Here is a 23,971-nt window from a genome sequence, read left to right on the forward strand (position 1 = left end):
ATGTCACGGGAGCAAGAAAGTGAGTTCGGTTGTACTTTATTCTACTGTTTAACCATGTACTCGACTGTGCTCACATTATTGTTAATCGATATTCATACACAAATCCGTCCAAGTCCTCATCTTCTGTATCCAAATTAAACAGTTGTGCAAGTTCGACATCTGACATGCCAATTTCCCTCGTCATTTTCTCGTTGTTGTCACGTAGCTCTTCGGCAATGATCCTGGCTTTCCAGGAAGCTTGAATTGTGCCTCGTAAGCATGTCTCATTTTAGAGGGTCCTAATGCTGTTTTCTTTGCACAAACGATTGTATTTATATAGCAATGGTGGCAGAGGTACGTACTCTACGTGTTACATGAAGTCCTCTGATTGGTTTACCGCCCTGATTTACGTAAAACGTAATGTCCTCTGATTGGTGCATGGTTCATATTATGCCTGTTTATTACGTCTCTGTGTTGCGAAAGCCACACAAAACAACTTTACAGACTTGCACAAACGGTAGTATTTATTTACCAATGGCGACTTTGCACGGACGATAGTATTATTTACCAATGGCGGTGTCACGTCCAGTCCTTTGATTGGTCTACTGCCCCAACTCCGTAAAACGTAGTATCCTCTGATTGGTTCATCGGGTGCCTGTATATTACGTCTTTGTGTGGCGGAAGCCACACAAAACAACTTTACAGATTTGCACAAACGATAGTATTTAGTATTTACCAATGGCGGCGAAAGTACGTACTCCTCTACGTGTTACGTCTAGTTTTTTTTTGTCCCGATCTACGTACGTAAAACATAATGTCCTCTGATTTGTTCATCGGGTCTTCATATTACGCCTGTATAATACGGAAGCCACACAAAACAACTTTACAGATTTATGAATTTGGTCCACACAAAAGGCACACCTTATTAAAAGGTGCACCTTCGTTTTCTTTGAGAAAATTAAAAGCTTTTATGTGCGCCTTATGGTCGTGAAAATATGGTACTTTAGTCAGAAATTCTTTTCTCGTGGATTTATTTATCTGTACAAGGTTTCTTTTAGTCAGAAATGACATGTTTTTTTGGGGGGGGAAATTCCACCAAGAGGGAGTCCTCTTCTTACATTAGTCCATACAAGATTAGATAATAAATGTTTTGAAAACGGTGATACACTGGTTAGCACGTCCGCCTCACAGTTCTGAGGTTCAGTGTTCGATTCTTCCTCTGGCCTTCCTGTATGGAGTTTGCATATTATGTGCCCGCGTGGGTTTCCTCCGGGTACTCCAGTTTCTGCCCACATTCCTAAAACTTGCATGATTGACTACTCTAAGTTGTCCCTAGGTCTGACTGTGCAGTGTGAATCGTTGTCTAAGTGTACAATTGGCTGCCGACCAGTTTTGGGTGTTTCTCACCTACTAAGACAGTTGGGATAGGCTCCAGCACACCCGCAACGCTTGTGAGGATAAGCAGTTTAGAAAATGGATGGATGGATGAACGGATAGATTTTTTAACCTTCGCTTATGAATGCTTCGTTAGAAACAGGTAATCTTATAGTTCTTTTAGATCTGCTTAGTAAATCAGTTCAGTTTGGCTTTTTTGTGTTGATAAAAAATATAATTACGTCCACTTAAATAAATTGATTTGAACATAAAATTTGTGTTCGCGTGGTAGGACTTTTGATTGATGTGATCTGAGTCTGTGCTTTAGTTCCAGACTGTTGAAATGGATTAACGACATTGTCTCCATCCAATCAATCTGGTTCGGGAACAGAATTACCCTGAGGTTCTCAACATGTTGCTTAGTAACGTGGTTTATGTTTTGTTTATGTCCTTTCAGGAGCTCATGGCGTATTAGAGATCTTACCCGTCAGCATAATTATCCTCATCACTTAAAGAGAGACATTAAATTTACAAATTTCCGTATTGAATTTCCGGTATATAACTGATTTTGAGTTCCCTAGAAATGTTTTCATCTCAGTTTGAGTGTGTTACTTTATTTGTGTACTATATGTGAGTTTGTGTGCGATCTGGCATTTGCAATGGTTTGGCTTGTTGCATGCGTTCCTGTACTATTGCGTCCGCACCTCTATTTTGTCATGACAACACGTCTGAGTCGGGTAGTGGCTGAGCCTAGTTAATACTTTGCAGCTGTCAGACACTTCTCCTACCTGAATAGTGCATGTGGGACAGTTGAGGACACCAACGGAAAGTCAAATAAATATCACTGCTGCAAGTATAGTTGCCCTGACACATTTTTTAAACTGAATTAAACAAATTGGCATCTTGTGATAGAGTCTGTTTGATGGGTGTTAACTCGCATGTTGTTCTAAAGGAAGATGATGTTTGAAGACGTGGTCGCTTAATCAGATAAATAATAAATGTTTTAATGAATGAGTGAGCAAAATATTACACCATTTAGGTTTACACATTGTAACATTGTTGACTAATGTATCTTGATCGTCAAAAGGAGTACTGATATTTATAGCCTCGGAATATAGCGGGGAACAAAAAACAACCAACCTACTGTGAACAGAAACATGGTAGAAGTTCCATAATGTGTCGCTACTGATACTAAAGGTCTTGAATGATTGAGGTCATGATTAAATCAGAGAATTAACTGGGAATATTAAAATAACTAATAAAAAATAGTATGTTGCCCAGTGTGAGAACACTGGTGAAACACACAAAGCATAAACCAAACAGCTCACAGGATAGTCCAGCAATGAGTTGTTCGGTAAATTAAATACAAATTAAATGATAGAAAAAATGCTTGTACAAATGACTGTGTGAAAATCATGCAAGAAATTCAAAATTACAGATTGATCAGTATGTGAATGATACATTAAAATATTTTTTTATTTTTCACCCCCTCAATCAGATTATCCAGAAGCCCTCACATGATATGAAGCAGCAGTTGGCCAACTATTCCAAAAGGGTTGCAGGCTCTGTCACTGAGTTGATCCAGGCTGCAGAAGCCATGAAAGGTATTGTACCCGGCAGGGCTGTGGACTCGGTCGGATTTTTGCGCCGAGTCCGAGTCTGGTCTCTTGACCACAGAGTCCGAGTCCGGCTGTCCATTTTTTCTGTTAATTCATGTGACTGCTTAGTCTTTATTCAAGGCTAATTTAGATCAAAATCTAAATAATTACAACAGTTTTGTGATGGCTTTGTCTTTATTAAACATATAAACGAATACAATAAACAGATACTTTCAAGTTTCAATTCAACGACTTGAGTTTGTTCTTAGGAACAAAATTGCCTCAATCAAGTCAGCCTTCATCGCGCCGCGCTGATCAGACATGATAAACTTGAGCCCGGAAAACAGGCGCTCTACGCTGACTTCGCTGATTGGCATTGCTGTTAGTGTCCGAGTCGCTGCCTTGAGCCGGACGCATTCTCAGCAGCATGATGAAAATAAAATTGAACGTATTTTTTTTATTGTCGGACTCGGTGGACTCGGTCAAAATCAGCACAGAGTCCGAGTCCGGCAAAAATGACCGAGTCTGACCGAGTCCGAGTCCCCGAGTCAGAGTCCACAGCCCTTGTACCCGGCACATAAAAACACAATGGTCATATAATGTAACTTGATTCCTTGTTTTTCTTTACATATTTTATTTTATTTTTTTTCTCATTTGAATGAGTTGAATATACGCATCCCTTTACTAAGCTGTATAGTGTAATACAATGTGTTTTGGTAAAGTTGGTGGAAGCTAGTATCATGTCTTCCAAAGTACTGGAAACATTGTAATTGTGTTGTAGGCACAGAATGGGTGGATCCTGAAGATCCCACTGTTATTGCTGAGAATGAGCTGCTTGGAGCAGCAGCAGCCATTGAAGCAGCTGCCAAGAAACTGGAGCAGCTGAGACCCAGGACCAAACCCAAGGTTTTTTTATGCAGTATTAATAATAATATTTCTATTATCGTTATTCTAGCTATTGGTGGCAGTAGTAGTAGTGGTAGTGGTGGTAGTAGTAAAAAATAATGTGACAGATTGTATGTATATCTTTCATCTTGTTATTCTTGACCCCTGTCTGTAGTTTTGCCAAATGAGGGCACCTTTATGTTTTCACAACTGCTTCACAGCTCATTGCAGCCGTTGCACACATTATGTGTTTATTGACTGTTCGTTTCCCGTTCCTTAAACAGGAAGCAGATGAGAGCTTGAACTTTGAGGAGCAGATTCTAGAGGCCGCCAAGTCGATTGCCGCCGCCACCAGTGCTCTCGTCAAAGCTGCTTCAGCGGCACAGAGGGAGCTGGTGGCTCAAGGAAAGGTATGGCTAACGCAACATGTTACTTTCCACAATGAAAATTCGTATGTGGGCACCTCACTACACAAAGCCCATCCATATATCCATCCATCCATCCATCCATCCATCCATCCATCCATCCATCCATCCATCCATCCATCCATCCATCCATCCATCCATCCATCCATCCATCCATCCATCCATCCATCCATCCATCCATCCATCCATCCATCCATCCATCCATCCATCCATCCATCCATCCATCCATCCATCCATCCCTCCCTCCCTCCCTCCATCCATCCATCCATCCATCCATCCATCCATCCATCCATCCATCCATCCATCCATCCCACCGGGTAAAGGCCCGTCCACCAAACGCTCTCCTTCGATCCCCAACTCCAGGCCTGGCTTCAGAGGGGGGCCCTGGTGACCCACGTCTGGGCAAGGGAGAACGGAATCCATTTTTATTACTCATCAGGGATCTGTGATCACAAAGCCCCAAATTTTAAATTTCACAAATACTGTCGTGAAGACTATTTACTTATTTTCGTTGAATAAAATTCGGACGACATACCTTAAAACCAAATATTGTGGGTTAAAAATTGATGCAATTGCAAACATGGCTGCAGTTATTAGTTATTAAGATATAATGTATGCTACATTAGAGGCATGTTGATTGCCAAATAAGCAAAATAATTGCAAATGTAGACTATAACTTGGAATTTTTCATTTTGGAGTTTTTCTTGAATTTGGAGTGTGAATGCAGTCTTAATGGCAAACTCATTTTTGTAGTAAGTCGTAGTAGTAGTAATTAAACAATGTTTAATTGACACCTTGCATCTAATGTTTGTTTCTGTGAACCACCAAAAAGCTACTTCTATTCATTTTGACTTTTGTCCCCTCAATTGAATTCACCATCAACATGCTCATATGCCCTAAAATCAACCTTCATTTAAGTTTTCTATTTTAAAAGCTTAATATTAACTTCGATTGGTCATTCATTGCTCAGCAATAGTATAAGAAAACATTATTATAATAACATGCCATTCTGATGCTTTTTACAAATTTACAGGTGGGAGCTATTCCAGCCAATGCAGTGGATGATGGACAGTGGTCTCAGGGTCTGATTTCTGCTGTGAGTCTTCTCCATCCAGCTTTAAATACTGTAGCAAAGAATATACTAGCCAACTATAACATGCCGATGCCTTTGACTCATCAGGCTCGAATGGTAGCTGCAGCTACCAACAATCTTTGTGAGGCTGCCAACTCAGCGGTTCAGGGACACGCAAGCGAGGAGAAGCTCATATCTTCTGCCAAGCAGGTGGCAGCCTCCACTGCTCAGCTTTTGGTGGCCTGCAAGGTCAAGGCTGACCAAGACTCTCAGACCATGAAGAGGCTTCAGGTTAGAGCTGCATGCCAATATGTACTGTGGTAATCCCTCGCATGTCATTTTTGAAAACCGGGTTTAAAGTGCAGGATTAAAGATGGTGACCATTTACATGGAAATGTGGACAAAAAAAATGTTAAAAAATTCAAATAAAAATTGGAAGACGTATAACCAATGGTCATTTATCTGGCCTGGCACCTAAGGTCCAGGTATTTATTTATTTTTTTGGGAAAATACATTACATGATCATGAATGTGACGAGTGGGGAGAGCATTTTAGAGCAATTTGGCAGCAAAATACGTACACCAGCATTTACATGTGCAGTGTTTAGCTCTAGGAGGTGTCCCCCACTTACAATATGTTGTAAAAACAAAGATAGACCCCGACAGTGCCTTTTTTTCTTTTTTTTTTTTTTTTGGAGAAAACAAAAGGTGAAAACACAACCTCAACTTAATGTTCCAATACAATTATACTTTTTCTGGAGTGGGGAAAAGTATCATCTAAAATATACAATAGTGCGTTTAAGTACAAGTTTTATTTGTTCAAGCACCACATGCGTAACTCAAATCACAGACACACACACACACACACACATAACACGTATGCACGCACATACTCTGTAGTACATTAGTGCGATGTGCCTTTAAATAGCATGACAGTAAATGTAAATTACAAAACCTCGCTTTGTAATTCTCGTTCCTGGAGTCTACACTGTGAACAGCAGGTGCTGGCTGCTATTGGAAGTGGCCATTTGTCTGTCTTTAGTGGAGGTTAGGTTACATTCTTTAAAAAAAAAAAAGGTTACTAATATCACAATGACTTGCACTTTCCCCACCGTGGGGGTGGGAGATTTCAGTACATGAAATATGTGATGCAGCAAGCAAATGAGGTTTGTGAGAGAAAGCAAAACTGAGGGTTGCATGTAGAGGTCGGGAAGTACAGTCTATGAACTAAGCTGAAAAAAATGTTTTTAAACCTACTTACTCATCAACTGTGGTTTCGCTTAAGTGTTTTTTTTTTTTTCAAATTCTCTGGGGTTGGGGCACTTAGTGGCACTAAGTCAAAGTACCACTGACTGAGTTGTCAAACTGAAACTGTAGTGACTTTTAAGACATTGAAAGTGCAGCTATCTCCTGTCATAGCAAACACCTCTAAAAGTTATATTTATTTATGACTGTGTATCTTAGCTGAGTGCATATCAGCCAGTTCCAGCCAGCTCGTGTTCTCTGATCCAATCAGCGGTGGCTTATCCCGCTCCTCTTCTGGGCCTGCAGCTGCTACCCCAGTAATTCCCATACGTTTATGTCTGGGGAGATCTTGGAAACAATCCACCAGTCAAGAAGCAATGGCACCCAGAACTGGAAAAATTAGCCCGCTGACCTATGTTTACACTATTAGCAGCATCTTGTCCCTTCACTTTGCAATGACCCTTTTTAAAGCTAATCTCCCCATCTTTTAAGGCTGTCGTTTAAAACACTTTACATAAAATGATTTGTTCCCCTTCTTTTTTCTATGAAGCATGACTGATATACGGCCCAGCGTGCTATGCCACTGGGTGACAGGACTGCATGGGAATCACGTCAAAATGTGGTAGAACTGGCCCGGTGTGAGTGTAACCATTGGATAAAGGGTGAATTATATCCTGTATTACTTCCTGTGCTGGAATACAGTCAATATATGTTTATGATATCTGTGACAAAATGCTATGCCACTGGGTGACAGGACTGAATGGGAATCACGTCAAAACGTGGTCGAACTGGCCCGGTGTGAGTGTAACCATTGGATAAAGGGTGAATTACATCCTGTATTACATCCCGTACTGGAATATCACCAGCTCAGTGGTCTAGCAGTAGAGTGTCCGCCCTGAGACTGGAAGGTTGTGGGTTCAAACCCCAGCCGGGTCATACCAAAGACTAAAAATGGGACCCATTTCCTCCCTGCTTGGCACTCAGCATCAAAGGTTGGAATTGGGGGGTTAGATCACCAAATGATTCCTGAGCGCAGCACCGCTGCTGCTCACTGCTCCCCTCTCCCCCAGGAGATGGATCAACATCACACAGGGATGGGTTAAATGCAGAGGACAAATTTCACCACACCCAGATGTGTGTGTGACGATCATTGGGACTTTTAACTTTTTTTTTATAGTCAATGTATGTTTTATGATAGCTGTGACAAAATTCTTGTAACAGTCACGTCAAATCATTCTTGACACCAGCTTTATTGTTGAACTGTGACCCTCCTAGGTTAGAGAGGGAACCTCAGTGGAGGCTTACAGCTGTTGAAAGTTCATGTCAGGGTCTGATTAACAGTAATATTCTAACCCAGGGTGAAATAAAATCCATCCATCCATTTTCTGTACCACTCTGTCCCAACGGGGGTCGCGGGCGTGCTGGAGCCTATCCCAGCCATCATCGGCAGTAAGCGGGGGACACCCTGAACCGGTTGCCAGTCAATCGCGAGGCACACAGAGACGAACAACCATCCGCACTCGCACTCACACCGAGGGACGATTTGGAGAACTCAGTCGGACAACCAAGCATGTTTTTGGGATGTGGGAGGAAACCGGAGTGCCCGGAGAAAACCCACGCGGACACGGGGAGAGCATGCAAACTCCACACAGGGAGGGCCCGCATCTTCCTAACTGTGAGGCGGACGTGCTACCCAGGGCGCCACCGACCCGCCCATGAAATAAAATGATTATATAATATATTCAAGACTGTCATCTACTGCTAGCTCAGCGTCTGCTCCAGCCCACAGTGCCACAAAAGGAGAAAGCTCCACTTCCTTAACCAATGAGAGAAATGTTTGACTTTGAATGCAGTATACCAGACCACACTTTTTCCTTTTACAGCCATATCCAGGCCTCTTGTTATGGTTTTCAAGTCTAAGAGCAAAAGTGGTTGGTCCCTTTCCCTTTAAGGAGTTACTGCTCACAGGAGACTAACCTTTAAATATGTTCACTAAATTCCCTGAATGTACGTCATTATCAAAACAGATGGCCTTCATTAAAAGTTGCGGTAGACATACGATTTGTTTGTTTTGTTTTTTTAGATGCCACCTGTGGTGTGGACTTTGTGTTTACCAATGTATGTGGACTTTGTGTTAACCAATGTAGTATGTGTTTCTGTAGGCTGCTGGAAATGCTGTGAAGAGAGCTTCCGATAACCTGGTAAAGGCAGCACAGAAAGCAGCGTTTGATGCTCAGGATGACCAAGCAGTGGTGGTCAAGAGCAAGATGGTCGGAGGTATCGCTCAGGTTAGTCGAACGAGAGACATTTAACTCATTCCAATTGATGATCGAATGTCAGCGATGGTCTTCCACAGGTGCGCCATAGAGCTCCAAATGAATTAATTAATCTACATATAATTAGCTATCAAATAATAAACACCAATTCTAGTAATTGAATAATCATTTATACCTGTTTTTCAACTTAAAATTGGACAAATTACTTAATGGTAGCCTTTCAACATTAATTGTTTTTTTTTTTGGTCGTCATTCATGAAAAGAAACTGCAAATATCTGTTTTTAAACAATCACCGCACCAGTAACACAATCAAAATGTTTGAGTACAATAATACCTTTTGTGTGATATTATTTAATTGTTGTTTTAGTTTTTATCCACTAAACAATACTAAAAAAACTAGCACTAATTTGTTAATAAACAGGATATGGAAAACAAAGGAATTTTTAATACATTTTTATGCAAGATTAAATTTTATGATTTTTTGATTAATTGATGGCATAATCGAATCTGAAAATATTCCATAGTGACAGCCCTAGTTAGGAAGAGGTCAGGTGTGCTGTAATGGAGACATTGAGCCATCAGACATACATTTGTAACAGCCAAAAATGTTGAATATAGCAATGTTTTCGGACGGCACAAATTTAGTCACTTCTTGCAGTGCTCATGTATCCATACAGCATGATACTCCCTCCCCCGACTATGATTGATTGTAGGTAAGACACAATCTTCTCTGTACTCCTCACCTGGTTGTCATCACACAGTTCTTGACATAATCAGAATCAAAAAGGTTTCACAGCCGCATCAAATCACAAGACAGGATTCCATTCATTCATGTTGTCCCAGTGACCAGTAGCAGACACAAATAAGCTATCTAGAATTTTTACAGGTATTCACAAATTGTCAGTCCTTATCTTCATCAGTTAAACCTTACATGTAAGGTATTTTGGTTGAATAATGAGATTTCATTGTGTTGCGTCGCAGATCATCGCTGCACAAGAGGAAATGCTTCGCAAAGAAAGGGAGCTGGATGAGGCCAGGAAGAGGCTAGCTATGATCAGGCAACAGCAGTATAAGTTTCTACCCTCAGAGCTGCGGGAAGATGGTCAGGAACAGTGAGAGAATCACTGGTGCAATGGTGTTCCAAGAAATCCTCAGAAGGGGAGGTAACCCTAATTCCAAAACAATTATTCAAAATTTGTTTGTAAGTGTCAAAGTCAAATGTGTTGTAATACCAGTGATTAACCTTGATACAGAAATTGATGTGTATACCTTAAATCCTTACCAAGGTATTCTTGCTTTCTTTTATGTACTATTTGATTATTTACGTTTCAAATTATTGGGCTCACTTTATAGTTGCCATGTGCCTTTATAAAAAAAGTCAAACTCCTGCCTTCATATCTCAAATTTAGAATTTAGACTGTTGAAAGTAAACACAATCTATGCTTTGTACAAAAATCTCTATGCAAATGTTATGTGAGGAAAGCATTTTTAAAAGAGGTCGATGTGTAAATGTGTCACAATCACATGACAGTATTTGCAATATTAATAGTTTTGAAATGAAAGCAGTGAGACTGCAATGGAAGTGTGGGGAAAATATATTTTTTACAGATTTAGCAAATTATTTGTTATTTTACTTTCATTCGTATTTTACAACATAGTTTTTTAAATTAAACGATGGGAGTATTTAGTCTTGGATTATATTTGACAGACTGGTCAAAAACCTGGAGGCCTTATATTCAACTTTGTAGTAACTATTTGGATGTGAAATGATTAATTGAACCTTTGCCAAAGTATTGCGTCTGATGCATAACTAATGACAGTCTACTGTAAGGTATCCCTGTCAGTATAGTTTACGAATGTCTGTCTATGCATTCTTTTTAAGTTACATGATTATTTACTTGTGCTAAGATACAAATGTTAAATCACTAGTTTTCACAGTGTATAATTATTTTTTAAAGTGCCTCTCAATGGAATGTATCAAGTAATTTAATACATTCTCCGATGCCTGTCATTAATCCCCAGATGCACTTATTCACTTCAGTAATTAGGCATCATTTAAACTCACCACTGCTTACTTAAAAATCTGTACTTTTAAAGACATTATTTCACATTGTGACATGGGTATAAATATAATGCTGATGTAAAACAATACCACACTGCGGTATAATGTAAAAGCTTTGTCTATGCAATAAAAACAGTTTTATTACTATCTCCATTTTCTTGTCCACATTGACACATATGGCCCCAGTTAGCTCAGAACGTAGCGGGGCATGGACATTGTCCTTCAGTGTTGCTATTGGCCTCTTGGCTAGTTTTCTTGTTGATCATCTTTTCATAACGTTTGAATGGATGTCTTAAAATGTCACAAAACATAGAAAGAGAGATTGACCACCCCCGCCCCCCCTCCTGTGCACCATGTGGCCCCCAATGATCATGGAAGTACACTGTCCTTGACAGCAGCACATTTAAAACTTAAGCGTCTCTATTTTCATGACCAGCGCAAATCCAGCCTGGCACATAGCATAAATCTAGCTAGATCTGCTAGGGGCGGTTTAGACTGACTGACAGTAACTTTGCAGACGTGCACAAGCCAGTGTATTTGAAAAATAAGGATGTCTTGCGCCGTTGTGGGCATTAACACAACCTTTATTCTTGACCAAACAAAGCAGCTCCCTTCATTCCCTTTAAATGTGACACACATCTTGAATGGAAACATCTCTGTGTGGGAAAGAACACAACAATCTGTGTGCCCGGAACTTCGGCACTGCGCTTGACCAATGTGGCAACAGACAATCAAACACAGAATGAACATATGATAATCGTTGGTGACTTAAATGGAAGAGAGCAGCACAGCAATATTTCACCATCAAAGAGCTTGCTTGAGGTTCAGTAGGGGCACCTATGCAGTTTCTGGAGCCAAGTTTTCCAATCCAAACCACACCTCTACCGATTTCTGAAAGAGACTTATGACCAATATTTTTAACTGCAGCTGTCCTAGAGCCCGCCACATTCTGGTCTGCAGGCCAAGTCCTTCCACACTGAGCTATATTGCCATTTTAAGGTTCACCTCCACCCGAGTCCTATTTCATTTGATGCATCTCAAGCTGAGCTGCTACTGTAACCCAAAATACAGTATAGGTAAGAATGTACAGTGACCAAAAAAATGGTGGAATTAGAATATGCAAAGTCTAACTTGCATTGATGTTACCTAACTAAGTAAATATAAGTAAGTCTGCCTGACTAGTATATGTAAATTCATTCAGTGTCATTGTTAGGATGTTCATTATTTTTCATGTTGGCGCATACACATCAAATGAAATGATAATAATTTGAAGAAAAAATAATATACTGTGGCTCGAAGCAGACCAGACAGGATCCAGCGTCACACACATAGAATGGACATCTGTCATTGCCTAAATATGGGCAAGGTCCACAGGCGGCCCTACAGTGGAAAAAGTGTGGGGGCTCACTCAGTTGGTTTTCCATCTTCAAGATTTCCACCTCGCAGGTTCTCCTGTCCTCTCTTGCTCCCTTCACACCGTGCTGAGTCTGTTTCTGTTAGACTAACCGTAAAACAAACCTGAGGAAACATGGAGGCCATCAAGAAGAAAATGCAAATGCTGAAGCTGGACAAGGAGAATGCCATAGACCGGGCAGAACAGGCAGAGGGGGACAAGAAAGGAGCAGAGGACAAATGCAAACAGGTGATGACGCCGCCATCCGACTACTTACTGAAGCCCTTTAATGAAAGTCACATACATTTTAGATCGAGTTTTCTTTTACCTCTCCAGCTGATTAAATTTAAATTTTTAATGGGCAATTTTAGAAACAATAGATTTTGTACATACAAAGATAGGAAACAAAGTCAATGGAAAGCTGGAAGCAGATAAGGGGAGGATTAATGTTTTTTTAATAAAGTGAACTGACTACTTAACACATGATGTAATATAAAACAAACAATACAGTATGCTGTATGCATCAGTTGCATTCTAGAAGTGCGCAAGGATAATTTGCCACTGGAAAAACAGAAAAAAAGATGAACATCTCTAAATATATTATTTCCAAACAAGGTAAAAATAAAATGTCCTAGGATAGCTTTCCGTACATTATTCCAGATGCCAATGCTGTTAGCCTCTGTCGATGTGTTTATGGTACTGTAATAAGTATGGCTAGAAAACTTAATAATGTTATACAGTCAACAGCTTTCATTTCGGAAGCTATAGGTAAAATCATGATGAGGGACTGAAATGTTCTCATGGAGCAGATTTGCCATCTTTGGTCGTAGTGTTTGGTTAATATGGATGAGCCACTTTTCTACCATTTTTATCTCCACAGTGTAATACAAAGAATTACATACTGAGCCACAAATAGACATCAACAATTCAACTGTGCAACCTTTCACATAGCAATTGTCCTCAGAGGATCCCAGCTCTTAGCGATCACAATAACATAACAATCCTTTCTCGATGAAGGCATGTCTATTTATGTCGATCCATCCATTTCAAGGCTTATCCTGCTCGGCTGGGGTCATCAGTTGGCTGGAGTCTATTCTGTTTCACTTTGGGCAAGAGAGAGGGTACAATCTGGACTGCTTGCCAGTCAATTGCACAGTACAATTAGACAAACACATCCCTCTGGGAAGAGGTACAGGAGCCTGCGCTCCCGCACCACCAGACTCGCCAACAGCTTCATTCTCCAAGCTGTTAGGACCCTGAACTCGCTACCCCCTTCTGCGTAGCATGCTGCACTTTTGCGCCATTTTCTGGAATGTTTGCTGTACGCTCACTTGCTCCTTTTTGCTCCTCTTATTTATTTGTTGTGTTATTTATTCATTATTTATTCAGCACGCTGTTGTTTACTTGATTGTCTATTGTGTGCCATGTCTTGTCACCGTGGGATAGTGGGGAACGAAATTTCGGTTTCTTTGTGTGTCTTTGGCATGTGAAGAAATTGACAATAAAGCTGACTTTGATTCTGACTTTGACTTTGATTTAGTAGCTTCAAATATTTCATTAAAGTGCATTTTTGGAAGTTTTGACAGAACATCCAAACTGCATACAAAGGCCTGAGTTGAGATTCAACTCTGTTGTCTTCTATTTTTGTCTCCACCTGTATCTCTAAGTTTCTTTGAATTGTTGCTCTACGGCAGTAATTCTCTACGTGTGGTGCTTATTACCACTAGTAGAAATCAGGCTCACTCTATTAGTAGTAGTTAAAAGAATCACTGCACAAGTTGTATTTAAGCTTTTAATAAAACCTTCCTGCGTTAGAAACTGTGTAATGCTGCAATGATTTGCAATAGTGCTGTATTATTTTCATGAACACAACTAGGCAATTGTATTTTAATGTTGGCCAGTGCTCATTATTTTTTATGTTGTATTCAGGCCTACTTGCGGTACAAGGTTTGAGAACCATTGTTTCACACAAAGAGTTTAGGGGATTGGCAAAAATTGTGGCTGCAAGATCAGGATTCCCACACTATTTGTAACTAAGAAGTTGTACATGGCTACAGGCTGCAGGAGACAAATGGAAAGCACATTTGTTTTTGGGGACATTCTAGAAGTGCCATCTCACACATTTAACATTGACTATTGTTGCAGCTGGTCTGTGCTTAAAGTTTGCGAACATTTGGCATGATCTTTTTTTGTTTTTTTTAAAGCAGAAGTAAAAAATGTCCTTTGCAATATGTTCTATTTGCCCCCTCTGGTCTCAACACACTATTGTTATTAATGCACTTGGGGAATAAGAAGTCATATGACAAATTACCAGGCCAACAGCTCACTTCTTTTAGTCACATGACATTCACAAAGCTAGCATGTGGGTGCTTTGATGTCATGATGATGATGATGATGATGATGATGATGATGATGATGATGATGATGATGATGGTAGAATTTTATTTATCCCACAGCGGGGAAATTTACTTGTCACAAAAGCGTACAAGTGTGCAAGAATACAAGAGACAAGTGCCAAATGTATAAATGGATAAATAACAGACAAGGACAAAGACAGGTGCCACTACTAGCGGTAGAGACAAACCACAATTTTATCAGGCGCCACGCATGTTGTAGAGTTTGACAGCAGTGGGAATGAAGGACATGCGGGATCTTAATTTAATTTAATTTAATTTGACAGCAGGAGGCAATGATGCAAACAATTATCAGCCTCATTGTTTGGCTCAAATTCTACTTCCACAAACACTAATATTTCCCCCCACTGACTTTCCTTTTAAATAATGCTAAATTTAGTTAACCACTGCTAATTTACGACAGTCAGACTTGATTTCAATTTATGACAATGTGTGTCAAATTTGTAGCATTCTTAATTTAAAATAAAACGTCTTATAACTATGTTAACCTCTGTTGGAAGTAAGCATGAAAAGAACAAATCAGGTAGTGATTTACAGGACTTACATTCTTAAAGGTCTTGAAAATATGTAATACAAACATATTTAAAGGCACAGTATATTGGGAGAAACAAAGACCAATGGGTATAGTACAAAAAAATATATCACAAATAGTGTGTCCGCGAAATGAGCTCCTTGTGATTACATTAAAGAAGTGATATTTTCTTGAATTAATCATGAATCAATCCATCATCAATAAATCATGCATTTCAATATACAGTAATCGCAGTTCGTTTATCGTGGTTTCACTACATCGCAGATTTTTTTTCAAAATTAAAATAAATGTAAAAATCATGATAAAACTTCTAAATTGAGGAATTATGGCACAAAATTGCCCACATGCCAGCAGAAGGCAAGGAGTGCCCACACAATTGCAGTGCGTACACTTGTACCATTTTATAAAAAGATTGTTATAATAATAAGAGTTCTAAAAACATATTTACAGTATTGTACCTTGTTATAGAAAAATTGTTATAATAATAAAAGAGTTCTAAAAACATATTTACAGTATGTACACTTGTACCTTGTTATAAAAAATATAATAAAAGTTGCTCTAAAAACATATTTACAGTATGTGTTAAGAATTCGCCATGTTTGTTATTCAGCCGTGCTTTGATTTGAGGTAGGGTGATTTATTTTGAAGGCCGTTTTCAGGCGATACCACTTCCTGTTTTACGATCGTGTACGTATGTCGGTTACAGTGGTACAGGAGTCATTGACTATGTCAGTGGGTCTCCTAACAAGAGAAATGAACGATCACGTGTCTAACCTTTAGGACAATGTAGTATTGCTCCAAATATTCGTTTAAATACCTTTAGAGGTCCGTTTTCGCGTGTTAGTACGATCGCGAATTAGCATTTTTCCGCTAACTCGTTAGCCTGCCCAGTACTTCTTGTTAACATAATACACGCACACACGTATAATAATTATATTTTCAATATTTATACAAACTTTTCTGTACGTTATTTATACTATTAATGTATTATTTACATGTTTGAAACAATTATTTAATGTTCTAATAATAAAATATGCACTTAAATGGTTTCCAATACATTTATTGACACACAAAAAATGTACAGATAAAAAAAAAGGTACAGATGAGAGGGTGACCGTACTTCGCGGGTTTCACTTATCGCGGGTGGTTTTTGGAATTAATCCACGATAAACGAGGGATTACTGTACATCAATCATGCTGAAAGATGCTTTTAAACAAACAATTGTCACTTTCTGTAGGCCTAAAAAGCAGGATTGAAGAGTATGTTACAATTCAATAATCCGCCAGACTCACCAACAGCTTCATTCTCCAGGCTGTTAGGATCCTGAACTCTCTTCTCCCTTCTGCGTAGCGTCCTATACTTATTTATTGTGTTGTTTATTTATTATTTATTCATCACTCTTATTTATTCATTGATTGTGCCTTCTTGTTTTACTTTTCTTTTGTTGTTTACTTGTATGTACATTGTGAACTGTCTTGTCACCGTGGGATAGTGGGAACGTAATTTCGATCTCTTTGTGTGTCTTGGCATGTGACGAAATTGACAATAAAGCAGACTTTGACTTTTCTTGTTTTGTTTAGTAAACTTTGTGCCAAAATAATTAGTGTGCCACTCCCTAGTGGTTGACAGCAAAAATAAATCAAAGGCAAAACAAAACAAAGTAACTCACTAAAAAAAAAAAAAATCTGTGAAATAGTGGGATCTCAAATCTGTAATCTGCGTTTGGTGGGGGGTTACTGTGTCAGATGGTATGCGTTGCGCAGATCTAACTTTGTGAACACCCGGGCTTGCTGTAATTGGTCGAACACGGTCGACATCAGTGGGAGCGGATACCGGTTTTTGATTGTGATCTGATTGAGGGGGCTATAGTCAATACAGGGACGTAGGGTGCCGTCCTTTTTGCCCACGAAAAAGAACCCCGCACCCGCAGGCGACGATGATGGTCGAATCAATCCTGCTTGCAGGGAGGAGTCTATATAATCGTTCAGGGCCTGCTTTTCAGGTCCCGAAAGAGAATAAAGCCTCCCCTTGGGTATGGTTGAGCCCGGGAGGAGTTCAATGGCGCAATCATACGGACGGTGGGGGGGTAGGGAGGTAGCCTTGGCCTTGCTGAATACCTCGGCCCATTGGTGGTAACACGCAGGAACCCCGGTTAAGTCTGGAGTTTGCGCGTCTAGAGCAGGAGGCACAGCGCACGGGTTAGACTTGATACAGGAATCATGACAGTTGGGCCCCCATCCCGTTATTTCCCCTGATCCCCAGTCTATAGCGGGGTTGTGGCGTTGAAGCCATGGATACCCGAGAATGAGGGGGTTCATTGGGGAGGTCACGACATGTAGTCGTATATTCTCATGGTGGGGCCCAATAGACAGCGAGACAGGTTCTGTTATGTGGGTTACCTCAAAAAGTGCCTGTCCATTGAGTGCCTTGGCGTTCACGGGAGTGTTCAGCAGGTCAGTCTTTACTCCCCATCGGCGAGCAAATGCCCAGTCTATCAAGCTTTCATCCGCTCCTGAGTCTATTAGCACTTCAAGTTCTATTTCTTTTCCCAGCTGTGTAATCCTGCCCTTGGGGAGCACTCGCCCCGGGGACAGAGCCGCAGAGAAGGCGCTTACCTTCAGGGTCCTCCTCACCGGGCAAGAGAGGAGGAGGTGTCCGAGCTCACCGCAGTAGTAGCATCTTCCTTCCCGGCGTCGTCGTAACTTCTCCTCCTCTGTCAACTTTGCTCTGCCCAACTGCATCGGTTCTGGCTCCTGGTGCTGCCGATCCCCGTCCGGCCTGGGGTGGTTCGCGTCTAGGACGGAAGGAACGGCTACTGACACGAAGGCGGGGGCGTTCCTGCTTCGGTGCTTCCTCCACTCTTGCAGCCGGTTGTCGGTGCGGATAGCCAGAGCGATGAGGGCGTCAAGATCGGTGGGAAGATCTAGGGGAATTAGCTGATCCTGTATGGATCCAGAAAGGCCTCGGAGGAAGATGTCATACAGCGCCGTCGCGTTCCAGCCGCACTCCGCGGCCAGCGTGCGGAAACGGATGGCGTAATCTCCGACGGTCTCTTGTCCCTGGGCTATCTGACAGAGTTGGCGAGCCTTCTCTCGGTCAGCGGAGATTGGGTCGAACACCGTTCGCAGAGCCCCGATAAAAGCGGGGAGAGAGCGACAGGAGATGGAATCCCTGGCCCATTCCGCGGTGGCCCACGTGCGGACCCTTCCCGTCAGGTACGATACCATGTAGGCCACCTTGGAGCGCTCGGTGGGGAAATCCGCTGGGGACCTCTCAAAATGCATCTCGCACTCAGTAATAAAGGCCCGGCTAAGGCCGGGTTCGCCGGAGTAGCGTTCTGGAGGAGCCAGTCTGGCACCGCCGGTCATGGGAGCTACGGCAAGGGGAGTCACTGGGGAAGCAGCGGGTGTACTGGAGGTCGCTGCTGGTCCCGTGTTTAAGAGTGAGAGCACGTCCTGCATTTGTTGACCCAGCTTTGCTACTTGGGTGGCGACCGCCCCTCTGAAATCTTCTTGACTCTTCGCGAGCCCTCGGATTTCCTCGCCCAAATTGCCCACTTCCCTCTGGTGCTGGGCGAGCTGTGAGGCGTGGGAGCGCACTGCGGCGCACAGGTGCTCCGACTCTGCCGAGTCCATGTCTGGCCAGTGTGTACTGTCAGGCAGGGAACAAGGCGGAGGACTCGGATGCAGAGTCGTTTCTTTCTCTGATTTATTCCAGCACACACACTGATCAAAAGTACAACTCAAAACGCCTCTTGCGAGGGAAACACGTGGCAAAAAGTTCAAACAAAAGCGTCGCACTGGGGCGAGACAAAAAGGCTATGGGGATCAAGGCACTAACAAAAAGCGTCGCTCTGTGGCGAGACAAAAAGGAGGAATCTTACTGAGAGCTCAGACGTCAAAGAATCGCTGGTGGTCGGGACGAGGCAAGACACACTGGCACAAGACAAGGGGAAGACGCGGACTAAATACACACAAAAGGGCTGGGAGGCAGGTGCTGACAATTAGCGCCAATCACGCCGGTGCCACAATCGGGATCGGGGAAGACAAGACAACCAAACACCGAGGAAGGAAACACGAACTGAAACGGAAGAGATGACAAAATAAAACAGGAAGTAAAGTTACGACACCGACGAGACAAAAAACCGGAAAAATAAACGCGACCGCATGACATACTGTACATATAACTGAAAAATCAACTTCTACTTCGTTACTCCCTCTCACCTGTGACCAATAAATAACGATTTAATCAAGTCATTTTGAAAATGTATGTATGTACTTTCTTACTATGTTGTCCACCCCAAAATACAAATTTTTCTCATTACTCCACACATTTACTTGATTCTGACATGTACGTTTTGCCTTGTAGCTGGAAGAGGAACTGCTGGGTCTACAGAAGAAGCTGAAAGGAGTGGAAGATGAACTCGATAAATACTCGGAATCGTTGAAGGATGCCCAGGAGAAATTGGAACAAGCTGAAAAAAAGGCAGCAGATGTAAGTGGCGACGAAGAGAAAACCCCACTTGAAGCACCCCACTTTGAACATGCACTATCCAGATTTAATTGCAGACCTAATGTATTAGTGATAATCACAGACGTTCAATTTGACCTTCAAGAGTACCCTATTAAAAAGCTTGGCCCAAATGACCATGGTCGCTTCCAGTGTAAAGTTGCTAACCCGTCGCGGTCCCTCTGCTAACAGCTGCAGCTTAACTGTTATTAAAACTGTTAGTATCACGTTCTGCTGACAGTGAAATTTGCCAGCAACATCTTCTATTTTAGCTAATGTCAATTCAAAGTCCAAAGTCAAAGTCAGCTTTATTGTCAATTTCTCCACATGCCAAAGACACACAAAGAAACCGAAATTTCGTTCCCCCCTATCCCACGGTGACAAGACATGGCTCACAACAGACAAACAAGTAAACAAGTATAACAAAAGCGTGCTGAATAAATAATGAATAAGTAACACAACAATAAAGAAATAAATAAGAGGAGCAGAAAAAAAAAAGGAGCAAGTGCACGTACAGCAGACATTCCCGAAAATAGCGCAACAGTGCCGGATGCCAGGATGGTATTAGCCTTAAGCAATACAATTGGGTAAAAAAAGAATATCATTTTTCACAATCAGGCTGCTGCTGAGCACAGCTGTGTCTGTAGGACCCATGATATAAATAATCCATCCATCCATTTTCTATACTGCTTGTCCCCACGGGGGTCGCGGGCATGCTGGAGTCTATCCCAGCAGTCATCGGGCAGTAGGCGGGGGACACCCTGAACCGGTTGCCAGCCGAACGCAGGGCACACCGAGACGAACAAACATCCGTACTTGCACTCACATCTAGGGGGAATTTGGAGTGCTCAATTGGCCTACCAAGCATGTTTTTGGGATGTGGGAGGAAACCGGAGTGCCCGGAGGAAACCGGAGTGCCCGGAGAAAACCCACGCGGGCAGAGGAGAACATGCAAACTCCACACAGGGAGGGTCAGAGGTGGAATCGAACCGGCACCCTCCCACAGGGATGAGAATCTTCCGCGGACCCGCGGATTTCTGTGTTTTTTTCCGTTGGGAGTATCATTTTCGTGAATCGTGTAGATCCGTTGAGAAAATTGTTTTCATATGGGGGTGGCTGGCAGCAGTATTGCGACAACAGCCGCCTTATTTTCAGCAGCATTTTGGCGCTACTTTCGTCACATCCTTTTCCTACTCATTTGCCTAATTAGCAAAAGTGTTAGCCAGCATGGCGAAAGTTTTAGAGAAAAAAGACGAGGATCGTGCCAGGGAAATAGACAAGTCGAACGGGATCAGGAACTGCTTCAGATGGGCATGGCTCGAGAGCAGCGTCATCTTACAACTCGAAGACGCTCTTAAAGCAATGCAACAGTGAGCGCCCGGCGCGCTGCGGTTGCGCGATCGGACTAAATTAAGCTTCCTGCGCACTTAGGTCCACTTAAATTTTGGAAAGTACATCAGGACTTTAAAAATATTTTCTAAATTTTAGCGACGGCTCTGTCACAATAATGTGATCAGCGCGGTGCAATTGCGCGGTCGGCGACGTGCTGCGGTTGCGCTTTCGGCGGTGCGCTGCAGTTGTGCGATCGGACGAAAATGCGCAAATGAAAAAATGCTTAGAAAGTCTTGGAACGAATTAAATTTTTCCCATTATTTGTAATAATATATTATAATATTTGCATATAAATAATCCATCAAAAGTAATAGTAATTATCAAATTTTCATAATCTCCCAGCCTCATTATTATGTTTTCAGACATTAATGTTCATTTTTTTACATCGCGTAAACCCGTTTTAAGTCGTGTTGACATGTTTTGAATTGTTTTTATATTTTAGGCAGAACGCATCAGGTGTTGTTGATTGTGTCTTCACCGCCAGCCTGTTTAACAAAGCCCCGTAGTAGTTCGGGATTCAGGCATCTCTGACACATCAAATATGGCGGACGCAGCGCGGAAACCAGCCACCCAATTCAAAGCATCATCTGTAGTGTCAACGGGAGGTCGTAGCCATGGTAACACATAACAACACAGGCTTAAGCACTATGGCGACTTTCGTGTCGATAGACGCGCTGAGAAAAAAAATTCAAATGCTGCAACAAGTGGCCTATGAGGCAGAGGACCGAGCCGAGTTTCTGCTCCGAGAGGCTGATCTTGAGAAACAGACGAGAAAGGCGGTAGGTACTCAATGAAAACGGATAGTATCCGATACGTGCTTTTGCGAATTGTTCTCATATTTCATGATTTTATTGCTTATAAGTCACTGTGTGATTTTATTGCTTATAAGATAAGCTTATAAGATAAGCAATAAAATGCGCAACGTTAAAAACATAAATACTATTATGACGCTTAAACGTAAACTTTCATCTGAATGTTGGCAAGTTTTTTTCCGGAAGTGAACCAGCTCGGCATCATCATAAATTATACAGAGAATCCCGTCCGGAGCAGTTTCAACCGCTAGTGTTGTACGTCACAACGATTGCCATATTTAATATGGCATATCTGCCCGTTAACAAATGGGAGATGATGAAAGAAGAATCGCCTTTCGGATATTGATAAAAACTTCACTTGATCCGTCCGCCCATCTTTTCATGTGTTTACAGAAACCTGTAGCTTTGTCTCATCTACCCAGATGACATCTCCCCAGTTCCCAAGTTTTATGGCCTGGAATTTTGGAAAATAAATTACCGTATTTGCCGGTGTATAAGTCGACTCGGTGTATAAGTCGACCCCCTAAAATTCGACGGAAATTTACGATTTTATGATATATCCTTTGTATAAGTCGAGCTCAATTGTTGCATTATATTAAACTTCAAAATTCAATCAGAAATATGCAAAATTTATTGACGAAATGTGTTCAAATTCCGGGAGGCCGTGCGCATGCGCAGTGGCCGGAAATAGCTCCAGCCGAGCGGATCGGCACTTTATAAGCACCGCGGAGGAGATCGCGGAACCTCAATCGACTTCCAGCGGCCAGCGCACTCGCGCACGCCGCCCGGCACCACCGGGAGGCCGTGCACACGTGCCAAGTGGCCTGAAATAGCTCCCGCCGAGCGGATTGGCTCTTTATAAGCACCGCGGAGGAGATCGCAGAGCCTCATTCGACTTCCAGCAGCCGGCGAGCTCGCGCACGCCGCCCGGCACATCCGGGAGGCCGTGCGCACGCGCCAAGTGGCCGGAAATAGCTCCCGCCGAGCGGATCGGCTGTTTATAAGCACCGCGGAGGGGATCGCGGAGCCTCATTCGACTTCCAGCAGCCGGCGAGCTCGCGCACGCCGCCCGGCACAGCCGGAAGGCCGTGCGCACGCGCCGGGTGGCCGAAAATAGCTCCGGCCGAGCGGATCGGCACTTTATAAGCACCGCGGATGAAATCGCGGAGCCTCATTCGACTTCCAGCGGGCCGCGCACTCGCACACGCCGCCCGGTTCAAATTTTCTAAGTGCCAACGGCTCTTGCGCCATAAAGAGTCCGCCTCGGCTGGTTCCCCATGTCAGCCAGAACAAGTGAAAATTCGGCCTCTTCCCCTGGAAGTCTGGCCAAGTTTGGCGAATATTTTCTAAGTGCCAACGACTCAACCGCCGTACAGTGTCCGCCTCGGCTGGTTCCCCATGTCGGCCACCACAAGTGAAAATTCAGCATCTTCCCCTGGAAGTCCGGCCAAGTTTGGTGAATATTTTCTAAGTGCCAACGACTCAACCACCGTAAAGTGTCCGCCTCGGCTGGTTCCCCGTGTCGGCCACCACAAGTGAAAATTCGGCCTCTTCCCCTGGAAGTCCGGCAAAGTTTGGCGAATATTTTCTAAGTGCCAACGACTCAACCGCCATAAAGTGTCCTCCGGTCGGCCAGAACAAGTGAAAATTCGGCCTCTTCCCCTGGAAGTCTGGCCAAGTTTGGCGAATATTTTCTAAGTGCCAACGACATTCATTTAGACATGGCGATTGAATGTTTACGTACCGGTAGTTATTGTCGTTGCTTGACGCGCGATGACTCGCACATTCGCTCAATACCCAGTACTTCCCCCTAGCAGTCATCGTCGCTGCCTGGCTTTCGATGTCCGTTATTGAGGTGAGAATATTTGAAATTGTTGCTGAGGATGCGTGTTAATGCGACGAACGCTTTATAATGATTCAGTTTCTCGCTGTTTGATGAGCCTGACGGACGCACACCCACGCACAATGAGATGCATGAGAAACGGCCTTGGTTACCATCACA

At 42.5% G+C, this 23,971-nt stretch overlaps 2 protein-coding genes and 1 long non-coding RNA gene across 8 annotated transcripts in view; 2 read left to right on the forward strand and 1 right to left on the reverse strand.

Moving 5' to 3' along the window:
- The window catches only part of tln1 (talin 1), a 102,080-nt gene extending 91,017 nt beyond the window's left edge, over window positions 1-11,063 (forward strand). For all 3 annotated transcript variants that reach the window (XM_088391225.1, XM_088391227.1, XM_088391226.1), the window contains 7 exons: window positions 2,852-2,957; window positions 3,733-3,857; window positions 4,121-4,246; window positions 5,295-5,357; window positions 5,442-5,624; window positions 8,740-8,865; window positions 9,836-11,063. In XM_088391225.1, the coding sequence (XP_088247351.1) occupies window positions 2,852-2,957; window positions 3,733-3,857; window positions 4,121-4,246; window positions 5,295-5,357; window positions 5,442-5,624; window positions 8,740-8,865; window positions 9,836-9,970 (864 nt within the window). In that variant the 3' untranslated portion in view covers window positions 9,971-11,063. The remainder of the gene's footprint in view (window positions 1-2,851; window positions 2,958-3,732; window positions 3,858-4,120; window positions 4,247-5,294; window positions 5,358-5,441; window positions 5,625-8,739; window positions 8,866-9,835) is intronic.
- LOC148390056 (uncharacterized) overlaps window positions 1-23,971 on the reverse strand; it is a 49,271-nt gene that overhangs the window by 4,393 nt on the left and 20,907 nt on the right. The window lies entirely within an intron of this gene.
- Window positions 12,305-23,971, forward strand: part of tpm2 (tropomyosin 2 (beta)) — a 32,251-nt gene continuing 20,584 nt past the window's right edge. For 2 of the 4 annotated variants that reach the window (XM_088391259.1, XM_088391258.1), the window contains exons 1-2: window positions 12,305-12,558; window positions 19,625-19,750. In XM_088391259.1, the coding sequence (XP_088247385.1) occupies window positions 12,445-12,558; window positions 19,625-19,750 (240 nt within the window). In that variant the 5' untranslated portion in view covers window positions 12,305-12,444. Of the gene's footprint in view, window positions 12,559-19,624; window positions 19,751-21,773; window positions 21,937-23,971 lie in introns of those variants that run through there. The other 2 variants (XM_088391261.1, XM_088391260.1) reach the window with 2 other exon arrangements.

Source organism: Syngnathus floridae, chromosome 12, assembly GCF_059516105.1.
Source record: "Syngnathus floridae isolate MCC-2025c chromosome 12, RoL_Sflo_1.0, whole genome shotgun sequence".
Lineage (NCBI taxonomy): Eukaryota > Metazoa > Chordata > Actinopteri > Syngnathiformes > Syngnathidae > Syngnathus > Syngnathus floridae.